The 26,065-nt window shown below is 57.4% G+C and overlaps 1 protein-coding gene and 1 non-coding gene across 5 annotated transcripts; one reads left to right on the top strand and one right to left on the bottom strand.

Annotated features, from left to right (window-relative positions):
- Positions 1 to 802: 802 nt before the first annotated feature.
- Positions 803 to 15,652, top strand: SLC38A3 (solute carrier family 38 member 3). Of its 4 annotated transcripts, XR_009597517.1 has the most exons (17): positions 803 to 858; positions 8,527 to 8,683; positions 8,792 to 8,873; positions 9,025 to 9,140; positions 9,721 to 9,794; positions 9,877 to 9,969; positions 10,053 to 10,134; positions 11,191 to 11,273; positions 11,360 to 11,418; positions 11,594 to 11,761; positions 11,858 to 11,937; positions 12,200 to 12,300; positions 12,536 to 12,660; positions 12,756 to 12,900; positions 13,991 to 14,094; positions 14,184 to 14,898; positions 15,159 to 15,652. XR_009597517.1 is itself a non-coding variant. In XM_027957605.3 (16 exons), exons 2-16 carry the CDS (start codon positions 8,583 to 8,585, stop codon positions 14,286 to 14,288), a joined length of 1,518 nt encoding a protein of 505 aa, XP_027813406.1. In that variant the 5' UTR covers positions 803 to 858; positions 8,527 to 8,582; the 3' UTR covers positions 14,289 to 15,652. The 4 variants fall into 4 exon arrangements, 3 of the variants coding, with proteins under 3 accessions (XP_027813406.1, XP_027813407.1, XP_042092120.1); XM_027957605.3 differs by having other exon boundaries at positions 14,184 to 15,652; XM_042236186.2 differs by lacking the exon at positions 803 to 858 and adding an exon at positions 5,801 to 5,900 and having other exon boundaries at positions 14,184 to 15,652.
- A 6,075-nt stretch (positions 15,653 to 21,727) lies between these two features.
- Positions 21,728 to 21,799, bottom strand: TRNAE-UUC (transfer RNA glutamic acid (anticodon UUC)). The gene has a single exon. It is a non-coding gene; the product is annotated as a tRNA-Glu (tRNA).
- Positions 21,800 to 26,065: the final 4,266 nt, after the last annotated feature.

Here is a 26,065-nt window from a genome sequence, read left to right as displayed (position 1 = left end):
CAGCTTACTGCTGGTTACACCTGGCGGGGGTGGGCCTTAACATCCACCATGCACCTCTGAGCACTAAGGCCTTGGGTAAGAAGCAGGCAAGGATGGGATTAGGAGCCCTCAGCCAGGAACACCAGGACCACCCTGAAACCCTTTCCCCCAAGGTACCAAGTCCCAGACCCCACTTCCCATGGGCAGACACAGCTGTCTCCTACTCTTTAGAAATAAGGAAGTGGGGGTGGGGGCATGGCCAGGGAGATACAGGCAAGGATCAACAGGAGCCAAGCCTTGCTCCACCCCCGTCCTCACTCTACCCTCAGTCTCTCGATTATCTGCAGTGAGGACAGAACTGATGCAGAGTCCCTGTCCTCACCCTATCTCGCCTTTGCTTGGGAAGGGTGAGGCCAGCAGAAAAGATATCTTGTGCCTAAGTGATGTCCGAAAGTCCCCCGTTGGAAGCACCTTTCGCTGAGGTTAAGCGTGGCTCTATTGCCATTCCTCTTGGCTGAAAAGCCCCTTCTGGCTAGAGGGAAGTGAGGGCAGAGCACTTCAGGGGTTAAGGGGGCACTCGGAGACCTCAGAGAGAATCTGTCCTGGACGAAAGCATTCTCCCAACAAGACTACCCTGAGCCCCTTCCGGAGCAGCTGCTGTCCTACCTAAGGGCTTCCCCTTTGCTCCAGGCCTGCCGAGGGCCCCCGCCTCTCCCCCGACCGGCCCCTCCTCCCGCGGGCCGCCCAGGATTGGAGGGCCGGGGGCGGGCCGGGGGCGGGGCTGGGCGCCCTTCATCCCGCGCCGCCGAGCTCCGCCGTGGGCAGAGCGGACAGCACCGACTCGAGCGGAGCACCGCGCGTCCCCTCCCGCGAGGCCAGGTACCGCTGGGGGCGCCGACCCCCTCCTAGGGGCACCGGGCGGGCGGAGCCCTACTGTCCACTTTCGCGTCCGGATCTGGACTCCGGGCAGGTCCCCTCACCGGCCCTGGCTCCGGGCAGGCGCCCCAGCCTCCGGGAAACCAAAGCCCGGAGAGCTGCAGGCTCTGGGGACCCGCCAGCTCCCAGCTTGAGCTGGTGTCCCGGGAGGGGCACCTCGTCGTCCCGGGGCCTCTCGCAGGGCCGGCGGGGTCGGCGGTACCCGGAGCCCGGGTCACGGACGGCTGGGGTGGCGCGCCGTGGGCTTTCCGAGGCACGGCCCACGGGGACGGGCTCGAGAGGGTCCCATAGGGGGGCCTAAGAGGGCCCGGGAGCAGGCCCTGGAGCGCTGCCCCGTCGGGCGCCCTGACAAGCAAATCGACCCGGCTTGCCAGCCAGGCGTCAGGGTATATTTATCCTGCTGCCTTAGGCAGGGGCTTGAGGGCAGATCCGGCCAGACTTCCTGAGGGGCTACGGGACACACGTTAGTCCCAGAGCCCGTGCCATTTGCAGCCACGCCATCGGGCACGGCACTGGGCGAGTGTGACTCCCCGGACTGTAGGCGGGGCTTGGTCTGCGCTCCTCCCCGCCACGCGCACTGGGGCCGAGGTGTGAGAGCTGGCAGCGGCTGCGCAGGGGCGGAGGGGAAGGACTGGGACTAGGTTCGCAGGAGCCCGCCCCCGCCCGACTGGCCCCTTCGATTGGCCACAGCAAGTGCGTGCGTTTGTTTACACCGGTGGAGAGGCCAGGGGAGGGGCTTATGGGAAGTCACCCTCTCCACCCGCCTCCCCACCCCCACCAGTCACCTGAGCCTTGAGTCCAGGTATATGCACTGGGACAGGTCTGAGGGGGAGTACGTGAAAGGTCTTCGCACCGTGGGGGACACCTCGACCCAGGCCCATCCTTCCTTCAGCCTGCAAGTCCTGTCCTTCCTTCCACGACTGCCTTGGGCCTCTGTGCTGGCCCTGAAAGAAGCCCTTCGTCTTTAATGCACAGTCTGGCATGAGGGCTCACTTCCTTCTGGAAAGGAAGCAAATCCCTCAGAGGTTCTCAGTCTGGAGCATAGAAAGCTAGTGGGATCCAAGGACAGGTCCATTTTGAGAGGGGGAGGTTCTGCACAATCATGGAAGGCTTCCTGTAGGAAGAGCCAAAGGTGGGAAAAATCAGGGATAGATGAGGCCAGACCTGGCACATCTCCAAGAGGCCTGGAATTCTTGTAATCAGGAACAAGAATCTCTGGCTCCTTGAGGTTGACCTGTATGTCTTGGAATTGTATTCTGCCTGGGCTCATAGAGCCCTATCCTCACTGGCTTCTCAATCCACCTTTGGTTCAGTACTGGTTCTGTGGGACCATGTCACAAACACCCCCCATGAGGCTCCAAGTGGTAAGATCTGGAGAGTTGGTTGCTCCTGTCCCAGTGCCTGCTCCCTAGCAAGTAGACTTGGTTGTTGTTGTTTAGTTGCTAAGTCGTGTCTGACTCTTTTGCAACCCCATGGACCGGAGTCTGCTTGGCTCCTCCGTCCATGGGATTTCCCAGGCAAGAATACTGGAGTGGGTTGCCATACCCTTCTCCAGGGGATCTTCCTGACCCTGGGATTTAACCCACATCTCCTGTGTTGGCAGGCAAATTCTTTACCACTGAGCCACCAGGGAAACCCAAATAGCCTTGGAGCCCTGGAGAGATGGAGAAATTGAAGTGCAATAGGACAGACCAGGTGGTTTATGGTGCTTGGGTGGGGGAGGGCAAGTTTTTTGAGCTGAACTGAGCACACCCTGCAAATCTGGGCTGGGTAGGGGGTAGGCACTCAGTTTGGGGCGGGAACCGTTTTAGGGGAATGGTTGGCTGCAAGAGACGTACAGTTGTGGCATCTGTGCACACAGAAAGCTGAGGTGGATTTGCAGCCTGTACCCTACTAAGGGAGGGGTGCTGCAGGGGGATGTTCTCAGGCAGACATGGCTGGGGAACCAGACACCACCTGGAGCAGGTAAGATGGACTGGAGGCTTGCCAAAGACTTTGAACCCATTTTGTTCATTTCATATTTACTGAGTGCCTACTGTGTGCCCCCTGCGCACTGTCAGGTGGGTGGAGGGCTGAACTTTGACTCTGGATAAGAAGACTGATGCAGGGTGGGGGCTCTTTAGAGGACCAGGCGGGGTTACTGGGGGCCAAAGGGAAGGACCAGCTGCAGGGCAGGAGGGGCTTTCCGGCCTGCGGCCTGGGGTGGCTTGGATTTGAATTTCCGCTCTGCGGGCCACGTCCTGTACACAGCCTCTCAGCCGGCACGTCTACACACGTGCGTGGCCGCTGAGGATGGGGTCATTCCAACTGACAGTTCTCTCTTGTAGCTTTCCTGTTGTGCGGGTACACAAGCCGTGGGTGCTGGACTCGGGGGCTCTGAGTTTTCTAGCTCCTCCTGTCCTGTGGCCCCATCCTCTGAATGTCTCCACCTGGCTAATGAGGGCATAACATGCCCTCATAAGAATCCAGAGATGCTGTGGCGTCCCACTGGACCTGCTGCCCCTCATCTGGGCCTCTGGCACCGTCCACTTCTTGCTCCTTCTGGGGCACTCTGTCTGGTAATTCTGGCTCTCTGTCTGTTTCTACCTCTAGCTATCTCTAACTGATTGGCCACCTCTGTCAATCCGTCTCTCACTTGTCTGGTTGTCTATCTGTCTTTCTGTCTGAATGTCTACACATCTATCTCTCTGTGTATTTTTTTCTTTTTATATCCCTCTGTGTGTGTGTGTGTTAGTCGCTCAGTCGTGTCTGACTCTTTTGTGACCCCATGGACAGTAGCCCTCCAGGCTCTTTGGTCTATGGAATTCGCCAGGTAAGAATACTGGGTGGGTAGCCATTCCCTTCTCCAGGGGATCTTCCTGACCCAGGGGTCCGAACTCAGGTCTCCTGCATTGCAGGCAGATTCTCTGCCATCTGAGCCACCAGGGACGCCCTTGTGTCCCTCTGGGTCCATCTGTGTTTCTTATCTCTCCGCGCCTCCATCTATCTCTTGGTCTGGATCTGTTTGCATGAGCACAGATATCATGTGTGTGTGTTTTCTCCCTCTCTCTTCCCTCCCTCCAACTGTCCCTGCTTCTTCCTGACATTGGATGGTGCCTCTCCTCCAGGCTGATCTTGTCTTTCGCCGCCCACCCCCACCCATCGGGGTCTCCAATGAGTCCTGAGCTGCCCCAGGCCCCGGCTGCAGCTTTCTTTGGGGCCAGAAATCCGGCTGTCCAAATATTTGGCCGCCTCCAGGGGATTCCGGGTCAGCAGGGAGGAGGATGGGCTGGCTGGCTCGGGGTCTCCCCTGCCTCTGGGGGAGCCACAGGCACGTGATGTCCTGTCCTTTGCCTCAGCTGAGTCTCGGGCTGCACGTCCTTCTCAGCAGGCTGGCAGTGGGGGGAAGGGGGCTGCTGCTGGCCGTGGCCGAGTCTTGAGCCAAGAGATTCTGACCACAGCTTCCACCGGGTTGGGGGGCAACCTGAGCAAGGAGGGTTCAGGGTTAGGCAAGAGAGGAGGCCTAGGTGTCTGGGGATAGGCCCAAGGCTAAGCATCTGTTAGGTGTTTAGAAAGTGTACCCTGTCACAGGAAAGTCCACCTTCCGGCCCCAGCGGGGGCCCTCAGATCTTCCTAGATGGTTCCGGATACCCAGAACACGGAAGCACGGGGCCAGGGAGCAAGGGGGTGAGGGTTGGTGTGGCCAGCACATGGCTGTTCTGCACCACTTGCCTTCCCCTGGATGTGGCCCCTCCTGTCTGCCACCCCCTCAGTTCCAGCCGGGGGTTATCCACACACTGGTCACTTAGTGTTGTTGACAATGAGGGAGTAGTGGATGGACGACTGGATCCGCTGAGGTCAAAACCTGGAGTTGTGGGTCTCGAGGAGGGGCAAAGTACTTTTTTTTTTAAAGCATCCTCTCCTGTTCTAAACATCCTCCCACATGCCCTGACCCTAGACCCCTGACCTCAGCAGTTGGCTTCGCACCAATTGCCATGGCTGTGCCTTGAGAGCATACAGACCACACGTGTCCAGCAAACTCAGTTTCCCTGTTGACTAATGTCTGGTCCGAGGAGGTTGTTTTCCTTCTGAAGCCTGGAGAAGCAGGTAGACGCTAGGCTGGGAGGGGCATCTTCTCTCAGCCAATGAGAGAAGTTGTAAGGACCCTTGAGCTAGAACTAGGGGCAGCCGTCAGCCCTGAGCCCCCAGGGATGAGCACAGTGGAGCCTTAAGCCAGGCCTGCTGCCTCTGCCCTGAGATCTGAGCTGAGGTGGGGGCTGTGCAGGCACAAGGAACCGGGGGGCCATGGCAGACAGCTCCGTGGGTTCAGTGCCTCCACCAGCGCATGCGGCCACAAGACCGAGGGAAGAAGGACAGTGTGGATTCTCCCTGTAGCTAAGCCGCAGACCCACTCGTGTCCCTGAGCATGAGGGAGGAAAACCGGGCTCAAAGCCCTGGTTGACTCCCAGGACCTGGATGAAGGCAGAGAGACATGCTTCCCATAGCAGCTGACGCAAGCAGTGGCCCCACGGTGGCCTGGATTCCTGGATCTTGAAATCTTTAATTAGCCAAACTCAACGCCTGCGGAGGAGGTGTGCCTGACGAATTCTCACCCTGTGATGTCTGCGTTGGCAGACGTTACCTGCTGTGCGATCCCGGTGGCTTCTGGCCCCCGGCTCCCCCCTCCACCTCGGCCCTTATCTCCCAACAGAGCAAACAGGCCCCAGGGCAGTGGCCTGGACCATTGATTTACTGCTTGAACTCATGCTACACCCATGACGGCTGCCATTCTGATGATCCGCTCAAGGCTGCCGTGATCTCCCCACCCAAGAGCCTGGCCCCTCTCTGGGGGCCTGTGGTCTGCTCTAGGGGCAAAGTCCTCTGGGAGGCGCCTCACTCTGTCCCCATCTTTGGTGAAGCCTCAGAGAACCCCCGGAGGACAGGAGGACACTGCGGTCCTGAGTGGAGAATGGTTTGTCCACGATCCCACCATGAGGCAGGGCCAGGTCAGGCCACAGACCTAGAGTGTCTGCCCTGGGCTTTCCCTGTAGTGGGTCAGAATCTCCTGGCTGCTTTCCTCAGGCAGGGCTTAACCCCTGAGTCTACCCAGATGTCTGATGCAAAGAGGCCTGGGGACGGGGCAGGCCTGAGAGATGGGAACAGTCAAAAATGGGCTGCAGCCTCAGGGAATAGTTGGGGATCCACATGTCAGGCCAGTGCTAATCTCTACCCTGCCTCCACCTCCAGCCCTTAATCCTGCCTTAACTGAAATCCAGGCTCCTTGACCTCAACTTCAAGGCCCTGTCAGGCTTGTCTGTGGCCACAGAACCTTCATACTATCCTCAAAGCCTGCCTTGGGGCCTTTGCCCATCTGTGCTGTGCACATTGCTTGAGCTGCTCTTTCCTGTTTCCACACCTTGGGGGCTCCTGCTGGAATTTCAGAACTGGCTCCCTCATCTCCTCTTCCAGGAAGCCTTCCTTGATACCTCTCTCTCTCTTCCTGTTTTGAGTCCCAGCACTATGTGGCTCCGTTACAGCAGAAGCCATCGGGTAGGGGAGGGGGGTGGGGAGTTTGTCCCTTCCAGACTGGAAGCCACTTGAGGAAGGGTATTCTGTGTCCTCTCTGGGATCTCAGGCCAGCCTGTGACTCAGCACTGACTGATCATGAGTACTAGGCAGGACCTGAAAATCTAGGCCTCAGGTCCTGCCGAGGGGATGGGGAACCTGAATCGAGGGCCTAGGCACCTTGACCATGACCGCGTCAGGCGCTGTGGTCTCCCTGGAGGCAGTGCTTGACTGCTAGGGAAGAATATTAAGGCAGAGAAGAGTGCTTTGTCCAATCTGCCGACTCAGCACACCCTGAGGGCCTGTCCCAGCCTGCCCAAGGTAGGAGGCCTGGCAAGAGTAACCCCAGCTGAGAGCCGGGGGGCACTCTGGAGTGACTCTGGAGATCAGGTGTGGGTGTCCTTGGAGGGGTGCTCTCAGTCAGGCTCAGGGCAGGGGCATGAAGAAGACAGGCCAACCTGGGGGACTCTGGTCAAGGGGAAGAGGGTATGAGAAGAGATGCTCAAATTGTCATGGTCCTGTGTGGTCAGGCTGGAAGAGAGAAAGATATAGCTGCCAGCATCAGAGGAAGGGGAGGCAGGGTAAGTGGTCTAAGGGTGCCAGGTATGGGGTCTTCAGCAGCGAGGTACGTAGGATCGGAACTCTGCCTTGGGGCTGCATGGGGCAATCACAAAGAGGTCCTTTGGTCAATTCCGTGTGGTTGCTGCCCCAAGGACACCAGGGCCTGCGGCCTGAGGCGTGAGTCCTGAGCTTAGCCTCCCCTCCCCACCCTAGCCCTGAATGCTGGGTCTGAGACCCCTGGTGCTCTAGCTTTAAGAGCACACTTGACACCATCAGGGTCTGGGGGATTTGGGGTGGGATGCCGGGTTCCCAAGCAGAGGACTAGTCAAGACTAGGCTCTGGCTGACCTGCCTGGCAGTGCTGCAGCCTCCCTGGTCTCTGCCCTGGCCTTCTGTCTGGCCTTCAGAGATGCTTAGGGGCACTATGCCCAGGTACCTTCTAGACATGGGGTAGGTGGCTCCCAGCCCCAGTGATGGGAGAGGAGCCAGCAAGTTGTCTGGGCAACGGGCAGAGTTGGCAGGGGGAGGAGGGGATCCCTTTGAGGTCCAGCAGAGCACAGGGAAGGGAAGACTGATCCAGTGGTCCAGGCCCATCTACAGCTGGCCAAGGCCCTGAGTTCCTGACCTGGGGCTCCAGGAGGTGGGGAGTCTGCTCAAAGGGTGGGCACCTAAGGGTGGGGGCTTCCCCAGCATGGGAGGAGAGGCTTGAAAGAGAGCATGGCCCTGAGGCCAGGGCTGTGTGGAGGGTGAGGTCTGTGTGGCCCAGAAAGCTGGGCTCTGGGGGCTCCCATTTCCTGGAAGGCCACGAGGGCACTTTGCAGCCGAGCGGGCAGGGCCCAGGTGTCCAGCCACCCAGCACCGCCTCAGGCCTCCTGACTCCGGGGGGGTAGTCTCTGCGCCTGCCGTTCCCAGCGCCAGCTCTCAGCCCACAGAGGGCCTTTTGTTCTGGCTGCCAGCAAAGCCCGCCGGGCGGCTGGGAACAGGGCCCACAGCCCTCGCCCTGTCCCGAGGCCTCCAGCCGTCGGGCAGTGCCATTCTAGGTTGGCTAGGAGGCCCCTGGCACATAGGGCACAGGAAACCGTCTCCCAGTATTAATGTCATGGAGGGGGAGTCAGTCCCATGGGAGTGGGGGCCCACCCCCAGAGAGGGGTCTGGAGGCCTGGGACTCGGCACCCTTGGGTTATGGCAAGTCAGGTCATGCAACTGACCCTTACTTCACAGGTGGTAAAAGCAAGGCCCCCAAAAGATGTGCCTGGGCAGCTACATCTATGTGGCGGTGGAGGGAGGGGGAAGCGCTAGGTACTGGCCGAGGTGTCCTCTCAGGGTGGCCTGGAGGGCTCAGGGGTGCGAGCTCTGCCCTTTAGTGGCAGCTTCCAGGGACGCAGCAGGCAGACGCGAACGAGTCTGTCCTCTGTGAACTGGGAGGTGTGATAGACAGCAGCCTTCCCGTGGGAGTCTGGGCCATGAGCCCAGGGAGCGGGGATAACCAGGACTGTCTCCTCTGTAGACGTCTGTCCGCGTCAGAGTGAGAGCCAGTGTTCCTGTGGCGGTGGTCCCGGAGCCATGGAAGCACCTCTGCAGACAGAGATGGTGGAGTTGGTGCCCAACGGCAAGCACTTGGAGGGGCTCCTCCCAGTCGCCACCCCCACAGCTGGCGGCCAGAGGTGAGCGCCGGACCCCATCGTGGCATATGGCAGGACAGAGTGCAGGGGTAGGGGGGGTTGCGGGCAAGAGGCTAGAGCTGAGCTGCGTGCCCTGGCCTGTGCCTGCAGGGTCGAGGGGCCTGGACGGAGCTGTGTTGAGGGTGAAGGCTTCCTACCAAAAAGCCCCAGCAAGGAGCCACACTTCACCGACGTGAGCAGGGGCTGCAGTCGGGGGCTCAGGGGCGTGGGAGCAGTGATGAGGCGCGCTGGGAGGCTGAGGGACAGTGCGGGAGGGATCGTTGGCTTGCCCTCTGCACCTCGCTGACACACCCCACCCTCCTGTCTCACTCTGGTGCCCGCAGTTCGAGGGAAAGACGTCATTCGGGATGTCGGTGTTCAACCTCAGCAATGCCATCATGGGCAGCGGCATCCTGGGGCTCGCCTATGCCATGGCCAACACGGGCATCATCCTTTTCCTGTGAGTGTCCTCAGCAAACCTTCTAAAGACAGGAGCTCCAAACAGGCCACCAACCCTGACCTCCCAGGACCTGCCAGTTTCCTATCCCAAGACCCAGGCTGCAGTGGGTGGGCACTTACATTCGCCCCAAACCATAGCTGGAAAAAAAAAAAAATCGCCAGCCAGACAAATATACCTCATTTCCTGGTAAACCTGCTGAGATGATGACATGGGGCCAGCCAAACAGGCTTGAGTCTGTCCTACCACAGTTAACACGTGATGGATAAATCCAGTGGCCAGGCCGTATGTGGGTACACGTGTCCTTACCTGGGAGCTCTGCCCTACAGCCTAAATGGAAAACGTGTTTGTTCAGAGATCTCAATAGGAGGTGGTGCTCAGAGGGTCTCTACTGAGTCCTGACCACCCTGGGTCAACCTGGGTGGTGTTCGCCACCCCTGGGGACTATCAAGTTTGCATCCACATATGCTGGGGGTCCGGACACCTGGATTGCGGACCCCACACACCCAGCCCCTCCCCAGAGCTCATCGTCCCCTGCTTGCCAGGGGAGCCCCAGTAGCCTCTTTTCATCCACCTTCCCCAGGTTCCTGTTGACAGCCGTCGCCTTGCTGTCCAGCTACTCCATTCATCTGCTACTCAAGTCCTCAGGGATCGTGGGTGAGCCCCAAATTTGGCCTGTAGCAGGGAGGAGTGGGCGGGGGAGAGCTCTTCTGACTGTGCTGGTTCCCTGCCCCCACAGGCATCCGTGCCTATGAGCAGCTGGGCTACCGTGCCTTTGGGACCCCAGGAAAGCTGGCGGCCGCCCTGGCCATCACGCTGCAGAACATCGGAGGTGAAGCTGATGGACTGGCTGGCAGTGGGTGGTGGGCAGGCTGAAGGCTGGCAGGTTTGGCTGACCTGCCCTTCTCCCCGCAGCCATGTCCAGCTACCTGTACATCATCAAGTCCGAGCTGCCCCTTGTCATACAGACCTTCCTGAACCTGGAGGATCGGACCTCGTGAGCCCCAGGGTGGGGCGGGGCTGGGTGAGGGTGGGAGGCTCTGGGCTACCCCTCCCTGCCCACCACTAGCAGAGCTCAGGCTGGACTAGTGGAAGAGACAAGCCAGGGTGGAGTGGGGGGCAGAGAGCTGCTAGAAAAGCTAACATTCACCTCGGGGAACTTTCCCAGGAGAGCCGTGTGGAGCTGGGAGGTGGGGTGAGGCTGAGCAAGCTGGCCCCGGCTAGCCCTGGACCCAGCCATGAGCACGGAGGACCTGAGAACCTCGGGCTTAGCTCTAAGCTCCTGCTATTCCTGACCATGGCTTGGGTGTTAGCTGCCCCCCACCTCACCCCAACCAGGAAATTAAGCCCACAGTGTCCCAGTTGCCTATCATCAGTTTAGCCAGTATTGATGGCATAGCCAGCCATGTTTTGTGGGTAAGAACAGAAAAGAAAGCCAGGCCCTGTCCTTGGAAACACAGCCCCAGCAGGCAGGGGGGCCTTGTGGCTGTGAGCAGCTCCGGGTGGAAACAAACAGCCAGGATTCGGTGCCCAGGCCCTGGGGGCCTCTCCTGCGGAGTTGGCCTTTGGGCTTGCCCTGGAAGGAGGGTCTCTTTCCTCATCCCTATGCCCACTGTCTATTGAGGGTGTGGGCCGGATGATGTAGGATGAAGGTCCTGGGGGCACCCCAAGGAGCTCAGGTGGTTGGCAAGTCCCTGAGACCCCCATGGAAAATGCCTCACCACCTCCCCAGACCCAGGTTTTTTCATCCCACCCCCTTAGGGCTACTTCCTGGGCAGGCTGGACCCAGATCTGTGCATCCTGGGAAAAACAGCCACAGTGACTAATCGTGATGGTTACCAAGCGGGAGCTGCGTGTGCCAGTCCTCACCCTGCCCTGGAGAAGGCTGGGAGTGGGCCCATTTTGCAGATGGGGAAAGGGAGACTCGGAGGTGGGGACGAGTCTTCTTCAGAGGTCGCTGCATGGCCTCACTCAGTGGTACCACGGGTGACCCCGACTGAGGGCGAGACAGCTCCGCCACTGTAACCTCGGCTCCCCACTTGTGCCCCTGCAGAGACTGGTACACGAATGGGAACTACCTGGTGATCCTGGTCTCTGTCGTCGTCATTCTGCCCCTAGCCCTGATGCGGCAGCTCGGTGAGTGTGGCGGTGCCAGGGCCTGGGGCCTGGGGCCAGCATTGGAGGGCCCCTCCTACTCACATGCCCCCTCCCCCACCTCGCAGGCTACCTGGGCTACTCCAGCGGCTTCTCCCTCAGCTGCATGATGTTCTTCCTAATTGCAGTGAGTCACTCTCCACCTGGGTTCAGGGAGGGGGCGGGTCTTTCTGGGCAGCCTGGGTCAGGAGGGCAGCTCCATGTGTCCTGATCTGCACGTGACTTCACAGTGACTTCCCAGGACCCCTGCCTGGCCCTGATGCCCTCATCCTCTCCCCAACGCCCCTCCACCACCCACCTAGGTCATCTACAAAAAGTTCCACGTGCCCTGCCCGCTGTCCCCCAATGTGGCCAACATGACAGGCAATGTCAGCCTCGTGGAGATCAACAAAGACGAGGCAGGGCTGCAGGCCAAGACGGAGGCCTGGGCGGCGTTCTGCACCCCGAGTTACTTCACGCTCAACACTCAGGTTGCAGCAGGCCAGAGGAGGGGCAGCGGGCCTGGGGAGAGTGTGGGACCAGTGAGGGGGGCATCCTGTCCTGACACAGAATCCGTGTTTCCTCAGACGGCATACACCATCCCCATCATGGCCTTTGCCTTTGTCTGCCACCCTGAGGTGCTGCCCATCTACACGGAGCTCAAGGAGTAGGTATCCATGTATGGGAGACGGGGAGGTGCTTCTTCTCCCTGGAGTGGATGGAGGTGGTCCTAAGCGGGGAGGAATGTCAGGAGCCAAGTCATTTTATCCAAGGTCTCTGTGGCTGTCAGAGGGGCGACTGGAGGCAAGAAGAAGGCTCCCTGAGCTACCAGATGGTGAGGGTGTGTTGTAGAGAGAGCCCCCAGGACACCTGAGGGTTTCCCAGTGTTGCTCAGCTTGGCACCAATCCCCTCCCCTGCTGCCCCGTAGCCCCTCCAAGAGGAAGATGCAGCGGATCTCCAACCTTTCCATCGCCGTCATGTACGTCATGTACTTCCTGGCTGCCCTCTTCGGCTACCTCACCTTCTACGGTATGGCTGGACCGTGGGGGGCAGAGGCAGAGGCCAGGCTAGGGGGCAAGGGGCTGGCCAGCAGCCACGGCACCCTGCGTATTATAGGCGCTCATTAGGTCTGTGATGCCTGTCTGTGCCCTGCTGCTGTGGAGGTGAGTTGGTTGCTACTCCCCGCAGTGTCAGGGTCAACCCAGGCTCAGAGCCCAGCCCCCTCCCCGGACCTCCTGCTGACCACCCTCCCTGCCTGTCGCAGATGGAGTAGAGTCGGAGCTGCTGCACACCTACAGCAAGGTGGACCCGTTTGATGTGCTAATCCTGTGCGTGCGCGTGGCTGTGCTGACAGCAGTCACACTCACGGTGCCCATCGTTCTGTTTCCGGTGAGCCAACGTGCACGTGGCCAGCCCCACGGCGGGTGGTGGGGGTGGACCGAGGCGGTCGACAGATTGATGACTTTCCCCGCCCTGCTTCCCAGGTACGCCGTGCCCTCCAGCAGATGCTATTTCCCGACCGCGAGTTCAGCTGGCTGCGGCATGTGCTCATTGCCGTTGGCCTGCTCACGTGTATCAACCTGCTGGTCATCTTTGCCCCCAATATACTGGGCATCTTCGGGGTCATCGGTAAGGGGCCTGGCCCTCCTGTGAATGGAGGCAGGGTGCTGCCCCAGGAAGCTTCCTCTCTGTAAACCCTGGCAGATGCCTGAGCTCATACCCTACATTTAAGAGATGGCTGCCTGCCGTGTGCACAGCTTGGCCTCCCATCTGAGACTTGTTCTTAAGGGTCTCTTAATCCATTTTGAGGGCTCAGAACCACCGGGTCAGTTACCCTTGTTGGTGGTGGGGGGGGATGGGGTGGAGCCCAGGGGTCAAGGGGCCTCCACAAAGGATCTCATCAGGCCTTTTCCCCACCCCACATATGAGGAAGTGTACAATGATTAAAGGAGAGCCATATAGCTATTAAGCGGAGAGCCTTGATTCAGCCCCAGGATCATGGAACTATAGATTTGGGCTTCTGTCCAACTGTCCCAGTTGGAGCTCTGAGCGGGAAGATCAAACAATTCTGACATCTTTGGGGTGACTCAACTCAGGAGACTGACTCTTCCACTCTGCAAGGACCAACACACTGACCTGGGGACAGAGTAGCATTTATATCATAGACAAGACTCTTGGTTCTATATGTCTGAAATCCGACTCAAAATGAATTAAGCATAAAGTAATGCATGGGCTCAGCTGATTGAAATGCCTTCAGGAATAGCTGTATCCAGCAGCCCAATATCCTCAAAGCTTTGTCTCTATCTCTTGGCTTGTCTTTTTGCTATCTATCTTTCACTGACAGATTCTTCAGATACCAAAAGCCCTAGCCTTCTATACTGGTGGATGGAGAAAAAGGGGAGGGGCTGACGGACTTTCCAGAATCAGGCAGAGTTCTCAATCAGAGTTTCAAGATGAGACTCCCTCATCAAGGAATGTTTGATCTCATTAAAGCGTCCCACCCTGAACTTTAGCCAGTAGGTGGAAGTGAACCAACAGTCATGATCTTCGGTCACTCAGTTGTGTCCGACTCTTTGCGAACCCATGGACTGCAGCACGCCAGGCTTTCCCGTCCTTCACTGTCTCCCAGAGTTTGCTCAAGGTCATGTCCACTGAGTCAGTGATGCCATCCTACTCTCTCATCCTCTGTGAGGAGCCAACAGTGGCCATGTCTTTGCAGGTGCCACGTCTGCCCCGTGCCTCATCTTCATCTTCCCGGCCATTTTCTACTTTCGCATCATACCCACTGAGAAGGAACCTGCAAGGTCTACCCCCAAAATCCTGGTGCGAAGGGCCTGGAGGTCGGTGGGCTGGTGTGAGGCTGAGGGGGTCTGCCCTGACCTCAGGCCTGACCCTGACTTCTGATCCCACAGGCCCTTTGTTTTGCTGCACTTGGCATCTTGCTAATGATCATGAGCCTGAGCTTCATCATCATGGACTGGGTCTCGGGCACCAGTCGGCATGGAGGAAGCCACTAGGATGACCCCTGCATCTCCTTCTGTCTCCTCGTCCTCGTCCTCCTGCCCAGACTCCTCAGTCCCTGCTCCCATCTAGTGGCCAGTTGGTGGGGGGGGGGAGGAGAAAGGCGTGCTGAGCACTGGCATCTGGCCCTGCCCAGTTTGTTAGCGCCAGGACCAAGGCCCTCGGGCCACTACCCCACTGAGCTCCGGGGCTGCAGGGGCTTCCTGAGCTGGGAGCAGGGTGGGGCTGGACCCCTGCTCCCTTCCTGTTGCCTCAGATCCCACCCAAGCCCCTTATCCTCTCTGCACAGGGGCATAGACTGAAGCCCAGCGGCTGCCCCCTCAGGCCCCACAGCCTGTAGAGGGCGCGCAGAGCTGAATCAGCCTGCAGTCACCCCCCACCTTGCTGCCGGGCCATGGTCTGCACCCTGGGGCCTCATCTCCCTCAGCCCACTTGCCTTTCCTCCTTCTGTCCCTGAGGCCCCTTTCAGGCACTGGGGCTCAGGCCCTTGGATAATCTAGTTCTCTTTGCCCATCCCCCCACCAGGAGCAGACACCCCCCTGGCCCCCGCAACCCCTGCGCCGGCCTCACCCTATCCCTGAGGCCAGAACTTGGTTTTCAATTGAGGTGGGCGTGGGCACCCCCAAGGGACCTCTTCTGTGGCCCTTTGCCAGTCCTGGGGAGGCTGGGACTCCCCCCCACCCCAAGCCCAGGCCACAGTTCACATTCCACTGCTGGGAGAAGAAAGAGGCTGGGGCCCAGAGTGTCTCTGCCCCTGGGAGCCAAAGACCCTACGGGCCAGTCTGGGGCAGGGGTGGAGAAGCTGGCAGCCCCTTTTATAAATATTATACATAAGACCAGCTGTGCTTTATATTCTTGATCTCCAGGGTGCCTGGGTTCCTGGAAGGTGGGGTGGGAGCCAGGACACGGATGCTGATGGAAGCCCACCCTGCCTGTTTCCCTGGGATGAGTGAGGGACAGGGTGAGTCCCCTACCCCACCCCGTCCCCTGCCTCCCAAACCAAGCAGCGGCATGCTGAGACCCAGTGCTGGGCCTGGGCCAGGCTTAGCACAGACCTGCTTTCTCACGGGGTGAGGTGGGGAGGAATTAATGAGGCCCCAGGAAATGGGACAGAGAGAGGCCTCCGGAAGGAGGCAACGTGAGGCGCATCCTCAGCAGCTTCAGAGAGGGTCTGAGCTGGGGGCAGCTGAGCCCTGCAGAAGCCCCTCAGAAGGGCCGCCTACCCTCCCTGGCTGCCATGTCAACCCTCTGTCAATGGCTTGCGTCTGGGGACAAAAGTCCTGGGATCCTGAGCCCTGTCTGGATCTTTTATTACTAGTAAATCCTGCTGTAAATAAAGGTGGGTTAGCAAGTGCCTGTACGTGGGGCCTGAATACTGAGAGGGGGAGTCCAAGGCAGGGCAAGAGTTCCAGGGATGCAGAGTGGCCCCAGGTGCCCCAGCCTGGAACAGGGGGCCGGCTGGGAAGCTGCCCACTGCCCGGGGCAGGCCTGAATCAGCTGGGACCCAGCAGGATGGAGCTGCCCAGGCCTTGGCATCAAACCCTCATTAGGAAAGACCCCGTACCCGGCTAGGCGGCCGGGGAAAGGGGCAGCAGGAAAAATCCAGTTTGAACTAGCAAGGCAGCTGCCAGCCTGAGAAACCCCTGAAGAAAGAACTTCCTCAAGTTGGTAGCTGCTAGCCTACGGCAGTGCCAGCTGATCAGAGGGGGGCTTCCTGAGTCTGGTTCTCGTCAGTCCTGGGCGCCTGACTCCAGCCTGGGGACTTACCCAGGAGCCCCGTGGCCCCAGGAAAGAGCTGGACACTGGCCTAGAGGTGGCCGCAGCCCAGAGTGCCCCCAGTGAGCAGGGCTACCCTCTGCATGGGAATGTCTGGCTTCTTCCTTGTCTGCTAGGGCCATGGCCCTGCCCGAGACCTGGGGCTCCTGGGGAGTAGGAGAGAATAAAGGCCAGGGTCCATCCTGCTGACAGACCCTGGGAGGCTTGTCTCATACCCCTTCCATCCAAAGAAGGTTGCAGGCCAGAGCAGCCACCGGACCACCTGGAATCCCTTAAGACCCCCAGGTCTGGCTCCAGGCCTCTCGGATCAGTAGCTCCACCCAGGCCTCCCACCCACCACCCTTACACACCAACCTACATATACACGTATGGGGTGGGCCAAGGACTCTGGCCCATTGGAGGCCATCTCTGCCCACCCAGCAAGGTCTCCAGACTGATGGGTGGGCAGTGGCTCCAGGGGAAAGGGGCAGGCAATATGGCTGCTACACTATGCCCAAAAGTCAGGTGTCCACAGGATGGTTTGCAAATGAGGACTTCTTTAGCCCTGGCTGTCAAGTTCTAAGCCATTCAGCCTCTGTGAGGATGGGTCTGCTGGCCCTTGGTGATCACTAAGCACTTTTATGTGTTTGGAAGAATTTCTTAGGACCTTTTTCTTCTTTCTTGCTTTTTAGAATTGCTCTGAAAAACATTTTTTTTTTTAATCTGAAATGTTAACAAATTAGCAGGAACTCCCTGGTGGCCCAGTGGTTAGGACTCCGTGCTCTCACTGCTGAGGACTTGGGTTCAATTCGTGGTCCTTGGTCAGGGAACTAAGATTTCACAAGCCATGAAGCACAGCCAAAAAAGAATTAGAGCAGCACAAAGGTCGTCTATATTTCTTTCCATCGCTTTCCTTATGACTGCTTGCAACAGGAAAACAAGATGATATAGACCAGGAAAAAGGGCCAAAGCATGGGCCTTGGTCTCCCTGACCAGCAGCTGCCCCTGCCTGCACCCTTCTAGCCTGTACACATGCACAGATGTGCCTAACATCTGAAAAAGAATCCACTGTTCATTCATTCGACAAGTATTAAGATTTCCTATGTGCCAAGCACTCTTCCAGCACCTGTACATACAGCAATGAACAAAGTGAAGACCCCTGCCTTCCTTGAACTTATATTCTAGGTGAGGGATTAGATTCAGACCAGAGACATGAAACATAGTCAGTTAAGTTATATCATTTGTTAAAAGATGATCAGTAGTATAGGGAGTAAAGATGGCGTGGTAAGGGCAAGGAAGAACAAGGGTTGGGGAACTTCCTGGGAGTCCAGTGGTTAAGATTCCATACTCCCAACGCAGGGGACACAGGTTCAATCCCTGGTTGCGGAAATAAGATCATGCATTAAAAAAAAAAAAAAAGGGTTAGGAGATGGATCAGGCGGGCCTCACTGAGAAAGGCATCTTTGATCAGAGCTTGGAGAGGGAGGAAACCATGCAGATGTCTGCAGGGAACATTCCAGCTAGGAGGATCAGCCAGTGCAAAGCCGTGAGGCAGAATGTGCCTCCCATGGGAGAGGGGCAGCCAGGAAGCCACGGAGATTAACGCTGAGCGAGGTGAAGGGGGCCAGAAGAGACGAGTGGTGGCTATGGAGTAGATGTTGTGGGACCTTGTCAGCCACCTTCAGATTTTTCTCTAGAAAAGGTGAAAACCAAGGCCAGGTCCTGAACAGAGGAGAGGGCAGCTCTTAGTAGCAGCTCTAAGTTTTAAATGGATTATTTAATGGCTGCTGCATCGAGACTAGACTCTGGGGTGAGGGACAGGGAGCCAAAAGGGTGACAGTCACACAAGGGCTGTTACAGGTGTTCCAGACACGCATGTCAGGTGTCTCAGCCCATGTAGGGGCACAGTTAGGGTGAGAGGCTGGGCATGTCCTGAACACAGAAGCGGCAGGGTTCCCTGATGGCTTGGGTACGTGTGTATGAGAGGAAGGACAGACACAAGTCCAGGGCGACTCCAAGCTTCTACTGTATGTGCTGAGGGAGGCTAGAAGAACAGGAGTCTTGGGAGGGAGATCAGTTTTGCCCATGAAAAGTTTAAAACACTGAATGGACATCAAAGTGGAAATGCCATTTTTATGCTAAGGTGTGTGACTCAGGTTCAGTAGAGTGACAAGTACTGGAGCCTTGGCTCTGAAAGGCAAAGAGAGTGGATTGGTGCGTGAAGCCAGGGTTCTAGATGTGATGGGGACAGTTTGGGTTTGGAAGGAGGAGGGGAGTGGTAGGGACTGAGCCCTAGAACATTTCTCTGTTGGGAGGTAGGAGAGATGAGGTGAAACCTGCAAAGAAGCTGGTGGGAGCAGCCACGAGATGGGAGGAAACCCGGGAGAGTGCAGGCTCCCAAGAGACAGGCAAGCATCAGCTGCTCGCTGCTCGTGGAGGTGAGGGTGGAGCACAGACCAGTAGGTCCAGCAACATGCAGGTCACTAAGGACCTTGACCAGGGATTTTTTTTGTGGAGGGAAAGGCAAGCCTGTCTGGAAAGCGTAGAGGAAGGAGAGGTAGGACCTGGAAATAACAATTGTAGACAATTTGTGTGAACTTAGAGGAGCAGGGCTGACAGAGGCGTTTAAGGAAGACTGGGAAGAAGCAGCAGTTATTGAGGGTATGAGATGGGAAGAAGCTGGCAGGGTGGTGGGTTGGAGGCAACGGAAGGACTTCTGGGCCAGAGCTCTGGAAGGCAGCACATGGAGGTCGGACAGTGGCATCAGGGGGCACACAGCATGGCCAAGCCACGCGCTGCTAACAAGGAGCATCCTAGGTCCAAGATGGAGCCAGGGACCTGGAGGAAGAAATACATGTGCTTGGTCGCTCAGCTGTGTCTGACTTTGGCGACCACCAGGCTCTTGTAGCCCACCAGGCTCCTCTGTCTATGGAATTTTCCAGGCAAGAATATTGGAGCAGGTTTGCCAGTTCCTACTCCAGGGGATCCTTCTCCAGACCTGTGTATGAAACCCGTGTCTCTTGCATCTCCTGCTTTGGCAGGTAGATTCTTTACCACTGGGCCACCTGGGAAGCCCCCACAAGGAGCATATGGAGGGACCCAGAAGACTCACTCAGGTCTCAGTCTTGACTTCCTTTGAAGTCATCCAGCAGCCGAGTAACTTTCAAACATCGTTGCTGCTGCTCAGTCGCGTCAGACTTTGCGACCCCATGGACTGCAGCCCGCCAGGCTCCCCTGTCCATGGGATTCTCCAGGCAAGAATACTGGAATGGGTTGCCTTTTTTGTTTAATCGTGGAACAGTAATAATAGACTACATGCTACTTAGAAAGAAAACGTAGCCCTGGGAAATATCGGAAAGAATAGAACTGCTTTCAAAACCATACTAGGCTGCAAACCTGCCCTGCCACGCGCGGCCGGACCTGGGACTGGACTAAGTTTAACCCCCAACACCCATCCACTCCCGACCCAGCATGTCCGTACAAGGCGGCCTCTGCTGCCCCCTGGCGGTCAACTGCTAGAGTCTGGGCTGTGCGGTGACTCAGCCCGTACATTACAGAACCTGGTGGTGGGGACGCTCAGCTGCAGCTGTGCGGGGAGCCCTGAGGTTCCAAGGCTGTACCCCCCAAAAAAAATCCTGGCTGACGCATGGGAAGGGCGTAAGCAAGAAGGCTTCGGGCCGGCCAAGGGAGGGGTGGGGGCTTCATCCATTTAACACTGGGCATCTTGGGCAAGTGAGTAGCTGCCACTCTCACGCTTAGCCAGGTCCTTAGGGAACCAGGCCTTGCTTGGTCCCTTCCCCCATGAGCTGCCTGACCTTGGAGGGGTTCCTGGCGGAGAGGAAGGAGCTGGAGTCCCAGACTCACCCTTAACCGTGCGTTCTGAGAGCCCCACCAAGCATCACCCAGTTCGTCTCCTTATCCTGTCCACATCTCTCCTGGGGTTAAGCTCATCAAGGCACCCGGAGCCCCCAAATCGCACCCGCATGCGGCCCCCGGCTTAGTTTACGGTATGGGCACTGAGCCACCCCAGCTGCGGGAAGCAGGGACATGCCCACCAGGATAATCAGCCAAAATCAGCGTCTAATCTTTGCTCTCAATTTGGGGGATGGAGGTTAGAGAGCATTCTAGAACGCAGGGGATGAAGAAGCCGGGACCAGAAGAAGCAAGGCACACGTGTCGTGGCACATTCTGTGGCTGGGCTGTTAAGGCTGGAGGCAGGCGGGGAGGGCTGGGGTCGCAGCGGCTCCACGGACTGCTCTGAGCAAGAGGACGCCGAACGGCTGCTGCCCTATGGAGGGAGAGCCTTGCTGGCCACCGAGTGGGCAGATCGACGGAGGCAGGGGTTCGGGGCTGGAGGCAGAACGAAACTGGAAGGCAAGACTGATGCTGGCGCGAGCGGCAGTCAGAAGACTAGAAGACCGCTGGGAGGTGGGGGCCCTAGGCCAGCCTCGGCTCCCGCGTTGCTCTAGAGACCCGCTAGAGGGCGCCGCTGTCCCGCGAAGCCGTGCTCGGTCTCTGGCGCCGCCCAAACCCCGCACTCCCGCCTCGAGAAGCCCCGGAAGGGGCGGGGCGGGGCGCTCCGGGGCCGCTTCCGGCTTCAGCTTGCACCGGAGGCGGGGAAGGTGGGGGGGCGGGGGTGGGAGGTAGGGGTGCACGGAGACTCAGGGTGGTTTGGGTTCCGAAACTTGGGGAACATTGTCAAATAAGAGGGAGAGGGAAGTGTGCGAGGAACCCGTGGTGGGCCGAGGGCAGGCAGTGTTGCGGGGTCGGGCTGGGGAACAGAGTGTCAGGAGGCAAAAGCAGAGGGTCGGCTCTGGTCTGCAAGGCTGCACCCTTGGTAGCTCTTGGCCCCCACACCAAAGCCTCCAGCCTTTTCCCTTGTGAAATACAATCCTGGAGCTCCTGGGAGGCTTGGCGCTGCCCAAGACCTGAGGGCAGGGCAAGGAAGGCTTTCTAGCAGTGGAGTAAAAAGGTGCTCAGAGCTGGGGAAGCAGCTGGAGGCGGCTGGGGAACCCTTTCAGCAGATTTTCTTTAAATGTTGGAGCAATGTCCGTTTGGAGAAGAGGCCAAGCCTGTGCAGAGGACTAAAAGGGGACTAGTCAGCCCAAACCTGCTGGAGGAAACTAGCTCAGCCCGGTTATATGTGCCCTGCCTGCCACCCACCGCCCCACCCCCACCACGTCCCCAGCTACCCTCTCCTAAAGGATGTGGAACAACTGTCTCCATAGGTTTCACTCCATAACCCTCATCTCCTGCACCACATGGTAGCCACCCCCATGCCTTCTTTCCTACTTTCTCTCTTGTCCACAGCAGCCAGAAAAAACTTTATTTTTAACAATAATTTTTTTTGTTTTTGTCTGTGCTGGGTCTTCGTTGCTGCATGGGCTTTCTCTAGTTGCAGTTTGCCAGCTTCTCAGTAAAGTGGCTTCTCTTGTAGAGCACAGGCTTAGTAGTTGTGGCTCATGGGCTTAGTTGTCCCGTGGTATGTGGGATCTTCCTGGACCGAGGATCAAACCTGTGTGCCCTGCATTGGCAGGCAGTTTCTTTACCATTGAGCCACCAGGGGAGACCCCCATGGGGAACTTTAAAATAGCAGATCATGTTACCCATTCTCAAAAATCGTCCAATTGCTTTTGGTTTTTGTTTGTGTTTTAGTCTTGCACTGCTCGTGGGATCTTAGTTCCCTGACCAGGAATGGAACCTGGGCCGCAGCAGTGAAAGTACTACGTCCTAACCACTGGACAACCAGGGAATTCTCTAAAAACCTCCAATTGTTTTCATCACATTTGGACTGAAATTTGAACGTCTTCCTGCCCTGTGGCTCTGATAACCTGACCTGTCCTTACTCTCTGCTGGCACTAGCCCACAGCTGGCCCTGTGCTAGCCCAGAGCATCTCAGAAGTTTTTCTCCAGCAGCCTGTAGCCATCCCCAACCAGGCTCATTCCTCTAACTTTGTCTAGTTGGCTTCAGGGGCAGCGTTTGCTCCCTGCAGTTCTGCAGAGCAGTGTCCCATGCTCTCGGGGCCCAGTGAGCAGCATCTCTCCCAGAACAGGTCCCGTTCCTCTTCCTGCTCTACTGCTGGTCACCGTCTACAAGAAGCTCCCGAGCCTCGGTGGCTCGGCCTTGGAGGCACCTCACTGGCTGCTTGCTGTTGCATCACCTTCATTAGGGCTGTTTTCGATCCTTCATTAAATTAAATTCCAGGAAGCGGTGCTAATGAAGGCCCTAACGAGTCACAGGAGAAGCTTCCAGCCCCAGCCTTTGGACGGCACTGACAGGGAAGGCAAGGCAACAAGGTGAGCAGAGGAGTGGCTCCTGAGGATAAGGCTGATTAACATTTCCCAGGCCCTCTTAAGGATCCTGGGTCTCCCAGGGGAGGTGACCTTTAGAGGCTGTGTAGGTGGCAGACACAGGGGCAAATTGGACAAGAGCTCTTCAAGGATATGGAGGGGGTCTTAACTCAGTCCTGGACCCAGAGCCTTGAGGGCTCCCTGGATCCCCGGACAGTTCTCCCCCAGTCATATCAGCAGCACCCTGTGAGTGCCAAGATCAGTCGGATTTTCAGGGCCAGACATGAGTCACCGGCTTGGAGATGCTGGGGTCTGCTGCAGGCTGATATACAGTCCTGCATCTCTTAGGTACTTGGGAACTCCCTGCTTGCTCTTCACCTCACTGATGCCTCGTGGCTGCCTTCTCTCACACCACAGACCCTCTTGCTCTGGCCAGGCTGGCCTTTCGGTTCCAGGAACACTCAAGCCCTTCCCGCCCTGCCCCAGTGTCTTTGCTGTCGCTTCTGCCTATCACCCTCTTTTAGCTTGTCACATGCTTGGTCCCTTCTCATCATTCAGAGTTCCCCTCCTTGGGAACAAGGCGCTGTTCCTCATACATACACTTCTCAGTGGCTCTTGTGTCCCCTGCTGAGTTCCTCCGAAACCCTGGAGTTCATTTCCCTGTTAACGTGTTTGGCGTGTGCTCCTGAAGGGCAGGCTTCCAGCTGCCTCCCTCACCCTCAGGTTCTCAGCACACAGTCGTTGAATGAATGACTCCTCCTCTGAGAGCCTCCTGCCCCTGGATCAGGTGGAATCCCCTAGCCTATTAAGCAACTTTTTGGCATGTAATGCTGGGGGCCTGAGTTCTCCAGGCGCTGAAGCCAGTTGAAGGAGGGGGACCCTGGACCCCAAGGCCTGCCAGGCTTTGGATTGTTTCTCTGGGAGGAGGGAAGAAAAGCCTGGGAATGGAGGTTTGGAAGAAAGGGGCAGAGAGGATGAGGTAGCTGACTCCAATCTCAGAAGTGCTGCTGGGCTCAGAAGCAGGAAAGAGGAAGTGCCGGGGGTGTACCAGGAGGTGGAGCCTGGCTAAGGGTTGCAGGGAAGGAACCAGCCCGGGCCACTGAGATCTACAGGCAGAAGTCGCTGAGACTCTTTATCTGTAAAGCTGCGATTTAATGGTACAGAGTCTTGCTGGCGACTCTCTGCCATCTGTGAGCCATGGAGGTGGGGTAGCCAGAATCCTGGACTTGGCATCCCTGTGGGGTTCTGCCTGTTCCTGGACTCTGGGCTGGGGGCAGACACGCCTACCACGAAACTGCCTTTGGGGAAGTGCTGGCAGCTTCCCCTTCCTGGAGCCCGTGGGCTGGTGTTTCACAGCCCACTAAGAGGGTCTCCATTCCTCACCCTGTTCAGCCTGGTACATGACAGGAACTCAGGACAGAAGAGCTGCTCTGTGGCCTGTGGCGACCCCAGGGCTGTCCTAGCTCTCCAGGGGAGCCAGTAGCTGGCCCTTCATTCCAGCTGGGGCGCTGTCCTCATCTCTGCTGAATGTCATTTCACTGTCCCTTACAGTCTTAAGGGACTTAAGGGGGTGTTGGAGCAACGTGCAGCGCAGAGAGACAAGTAATGGCTCCTCTGGTGCCTAGGAGGCCCTGGCTGGGCAACCATCCTCTGTCCCCAGAACAGTGTCTCATGAAAGGATAAAAGAACTCCTGGGTTCCCAAGTGTGAAGGAAGCAGCATGCCTCTATGTCCCTCACTGGATGACCATGGATGGGTCCCGACCCGTTCTGGGTCTCAGTGACCTCAGCTGCAAAGCCGGATGTTTCTCTAGCTCTGGCCCTCGATTTTCTCCCTACCTCTTCCTGAACCCACCTTCACAGTCCTTGTTCCCTCTTCCTTCAGTAATCTCCCTCTAACACTGCCCACACCATCTCTACCAAGAAGGCTTCCCAACTTTCCCAGGTACCTTGAATTTCTCCCCTCTCTCCACAAACAGCTATGGCATATATTTTTTTTTATATAGCAACAGCAGGATTAATTGTTAACACTTCTCCCTGCTCCAGGGTGGGGGAGCCCTTAGAAAGGGTGAATTAAAGTTTATGTGATTCATTCATTTCATTTAACAAAGATTTACCTACCAGCCCCCAGGATTAAGCTGTAAGGGGTCTGGAATCAGAGATCTGAGTGATGGCGGGAGAGACTCACCACCAGGCATGGTAGGATCTGTTGGGGGAGGGGAAGCCTCAGGACAATGGGAGTCAGAGATGCCCAGTTTATAGCCAGGGAATGAAAGATAGGGAGGAGGGAAATGGAGGAAGGGATAAAGGAGGACATTCAAGAGGGTGGGGAGAGCAAGGCAAGTCAGATGGCTGGAGTGCTAGGGTGGCACAGATAGAGGGAGATGATGTGGGCCTTGGTGGGGGACAGCCCCTCCAGGACCTGGCAGAAATTACTATTATAGCAAGTCACCCGTACTGAGGGTGTTCCATGTACCATGCACATTCTGAACATTTACCTACATTTTCTCCCTTAGCCCTGATCTCTGTCAGTACAATGGGTAGCTATGACTGTTAGGTCCACTCTAATGATAAAAAGACTGGAGACCCAAGGAGTTTCTGGTACTTGTCCAAAGTAATACGCAGCCAGCCAGTTTGCAGACTGCTTCTCGGAGAGTCCTTGCTGTCAGCCACCACTGTTGCACTTGTGCCCCTGCATGGTCCAAAGCACTGTGCGTGGGCTCTATCCTCAGGGTACTGGGGAGCCACAGAAGGTTTGTGTACAAGACGGTGATGTGGCTTCTTTGAGCAGGATTCCCTTGACTGCCATGTAGAAGATGTAGAGGAAGCTGGAGAGCCAGGGAGGAGGCTGGAGGTCTAGAATAAGGGACAATGGGGCCATATTTGAGTGGGAATTAAGGAGGTAAGGAAGGGAAGAAACTGACAGGATGTAGGGATGCAGAGGAAGGATCATGGCTCTGGCTGGTCACAAGGCTACAAGGTGGAAAGCCCAGGAATAGGGATTATTGGGGGTACTCGAAATGACTGGGCTTCAGAGCAGTGGTGAACATGGGGCTGGTGATTCAGGGAGAAGCTGGGCTGGCCCTGTGGGGTTCTGAGCCCCAGGAGTGGTATGTGATGGGAGGAGCAAAGGGAGGCTTCTTTCCAGTAGCCCTGGGGCCCCCATGGAGACAGGGAGGGAGCAGCCAGGAGCACTGGATGCAGGGGTCGCTGGACTCCAGGAAGAGCACTTGAAAGGAGGGACTAACTGGTACAAATACCAGAGGAACTGGCTTGGGGCTAGGGGGCCATGCCTCCCAGTGGCCCTGTCCTGCCTGGCCTCCATTGATTGGGGTCTGTGTCTGCCCGCCTCTGGTGAGCCTGGCCTCCTAGGGGTTGACAGGTTCTCCTGTTGCCTGGCAACTGCAAGAGCTGTTGGCTGTTGCTAGGAGCAGCCTGGGGAGGCCTGAGGAGGGAGGATCAGCTCTTAAGTGAGGGGCGGGGCTGTGCCTTGGAGCTGGGTTTGTAGCCTTTGTGGACAGGCTGTGTTCTCGACTGTGTGCACCCGTTTACAGTGTGTTCTGTGGATTTGAAGCATTTTGGAGGTTGAGCCTATGTATGGATGCATAGAGCATATCTCAGGGACATGTCTGTGTCCCTGGATGGGTATTGTGTGTTTTCAACAGGTTCGCTGCGTGCTTGTAGCAGGGCCTGCCTGAGCTTTGATTCCAGGCAGGAGAGAGTCCTGGG

This window comes from Ovis aries, chromosome 19 (genome assembly GCF_016772045.2).
Source record: "Ovis aries strain OAR_USU_Benz2616 breed Rambouillet chromosome 19, ARS-UI_Ramb_v3.0, whole genome shotgun sequence".
In the NCBI taxonomy this organism is placed as follows: domain Eukaryota; kingdom Metazoa; phylum Chordata; class Mammalia; order Artiodactyla; family Bovidae; genus Ovis; species Ovis aries.
This window is presented reverse-complemented; position numbering and strand designations above follow the sequence as displayed.

What these genes read in the sequence shown, in the direction of transcription:
- SLC38A3 (XM_042236186.2), top strand. Translation starts at nt 5,864, where the DNA reads ATGGTTTGTCCACGATCCCACCATGAGGCAGGGCCAG. An exon ending in AGCCCTGATGCGGCAGCTCG is followed by an intron (nt 11,274 to 11,359) that starts GTGAGTGTGGCG and finishes CCCACCTCGCAG; the next exon opens with GCTACCTGGGCTACTCCAGC. An exon ending in ACTTCACGCTCAACACTCAG is followed by an intron (nt 11,762 to 11,857) that starts GTTGCAGCAGGC and finishes GTGTTTCCTCAG; the next exon opens with ACGGCATACACCATCCCCAT.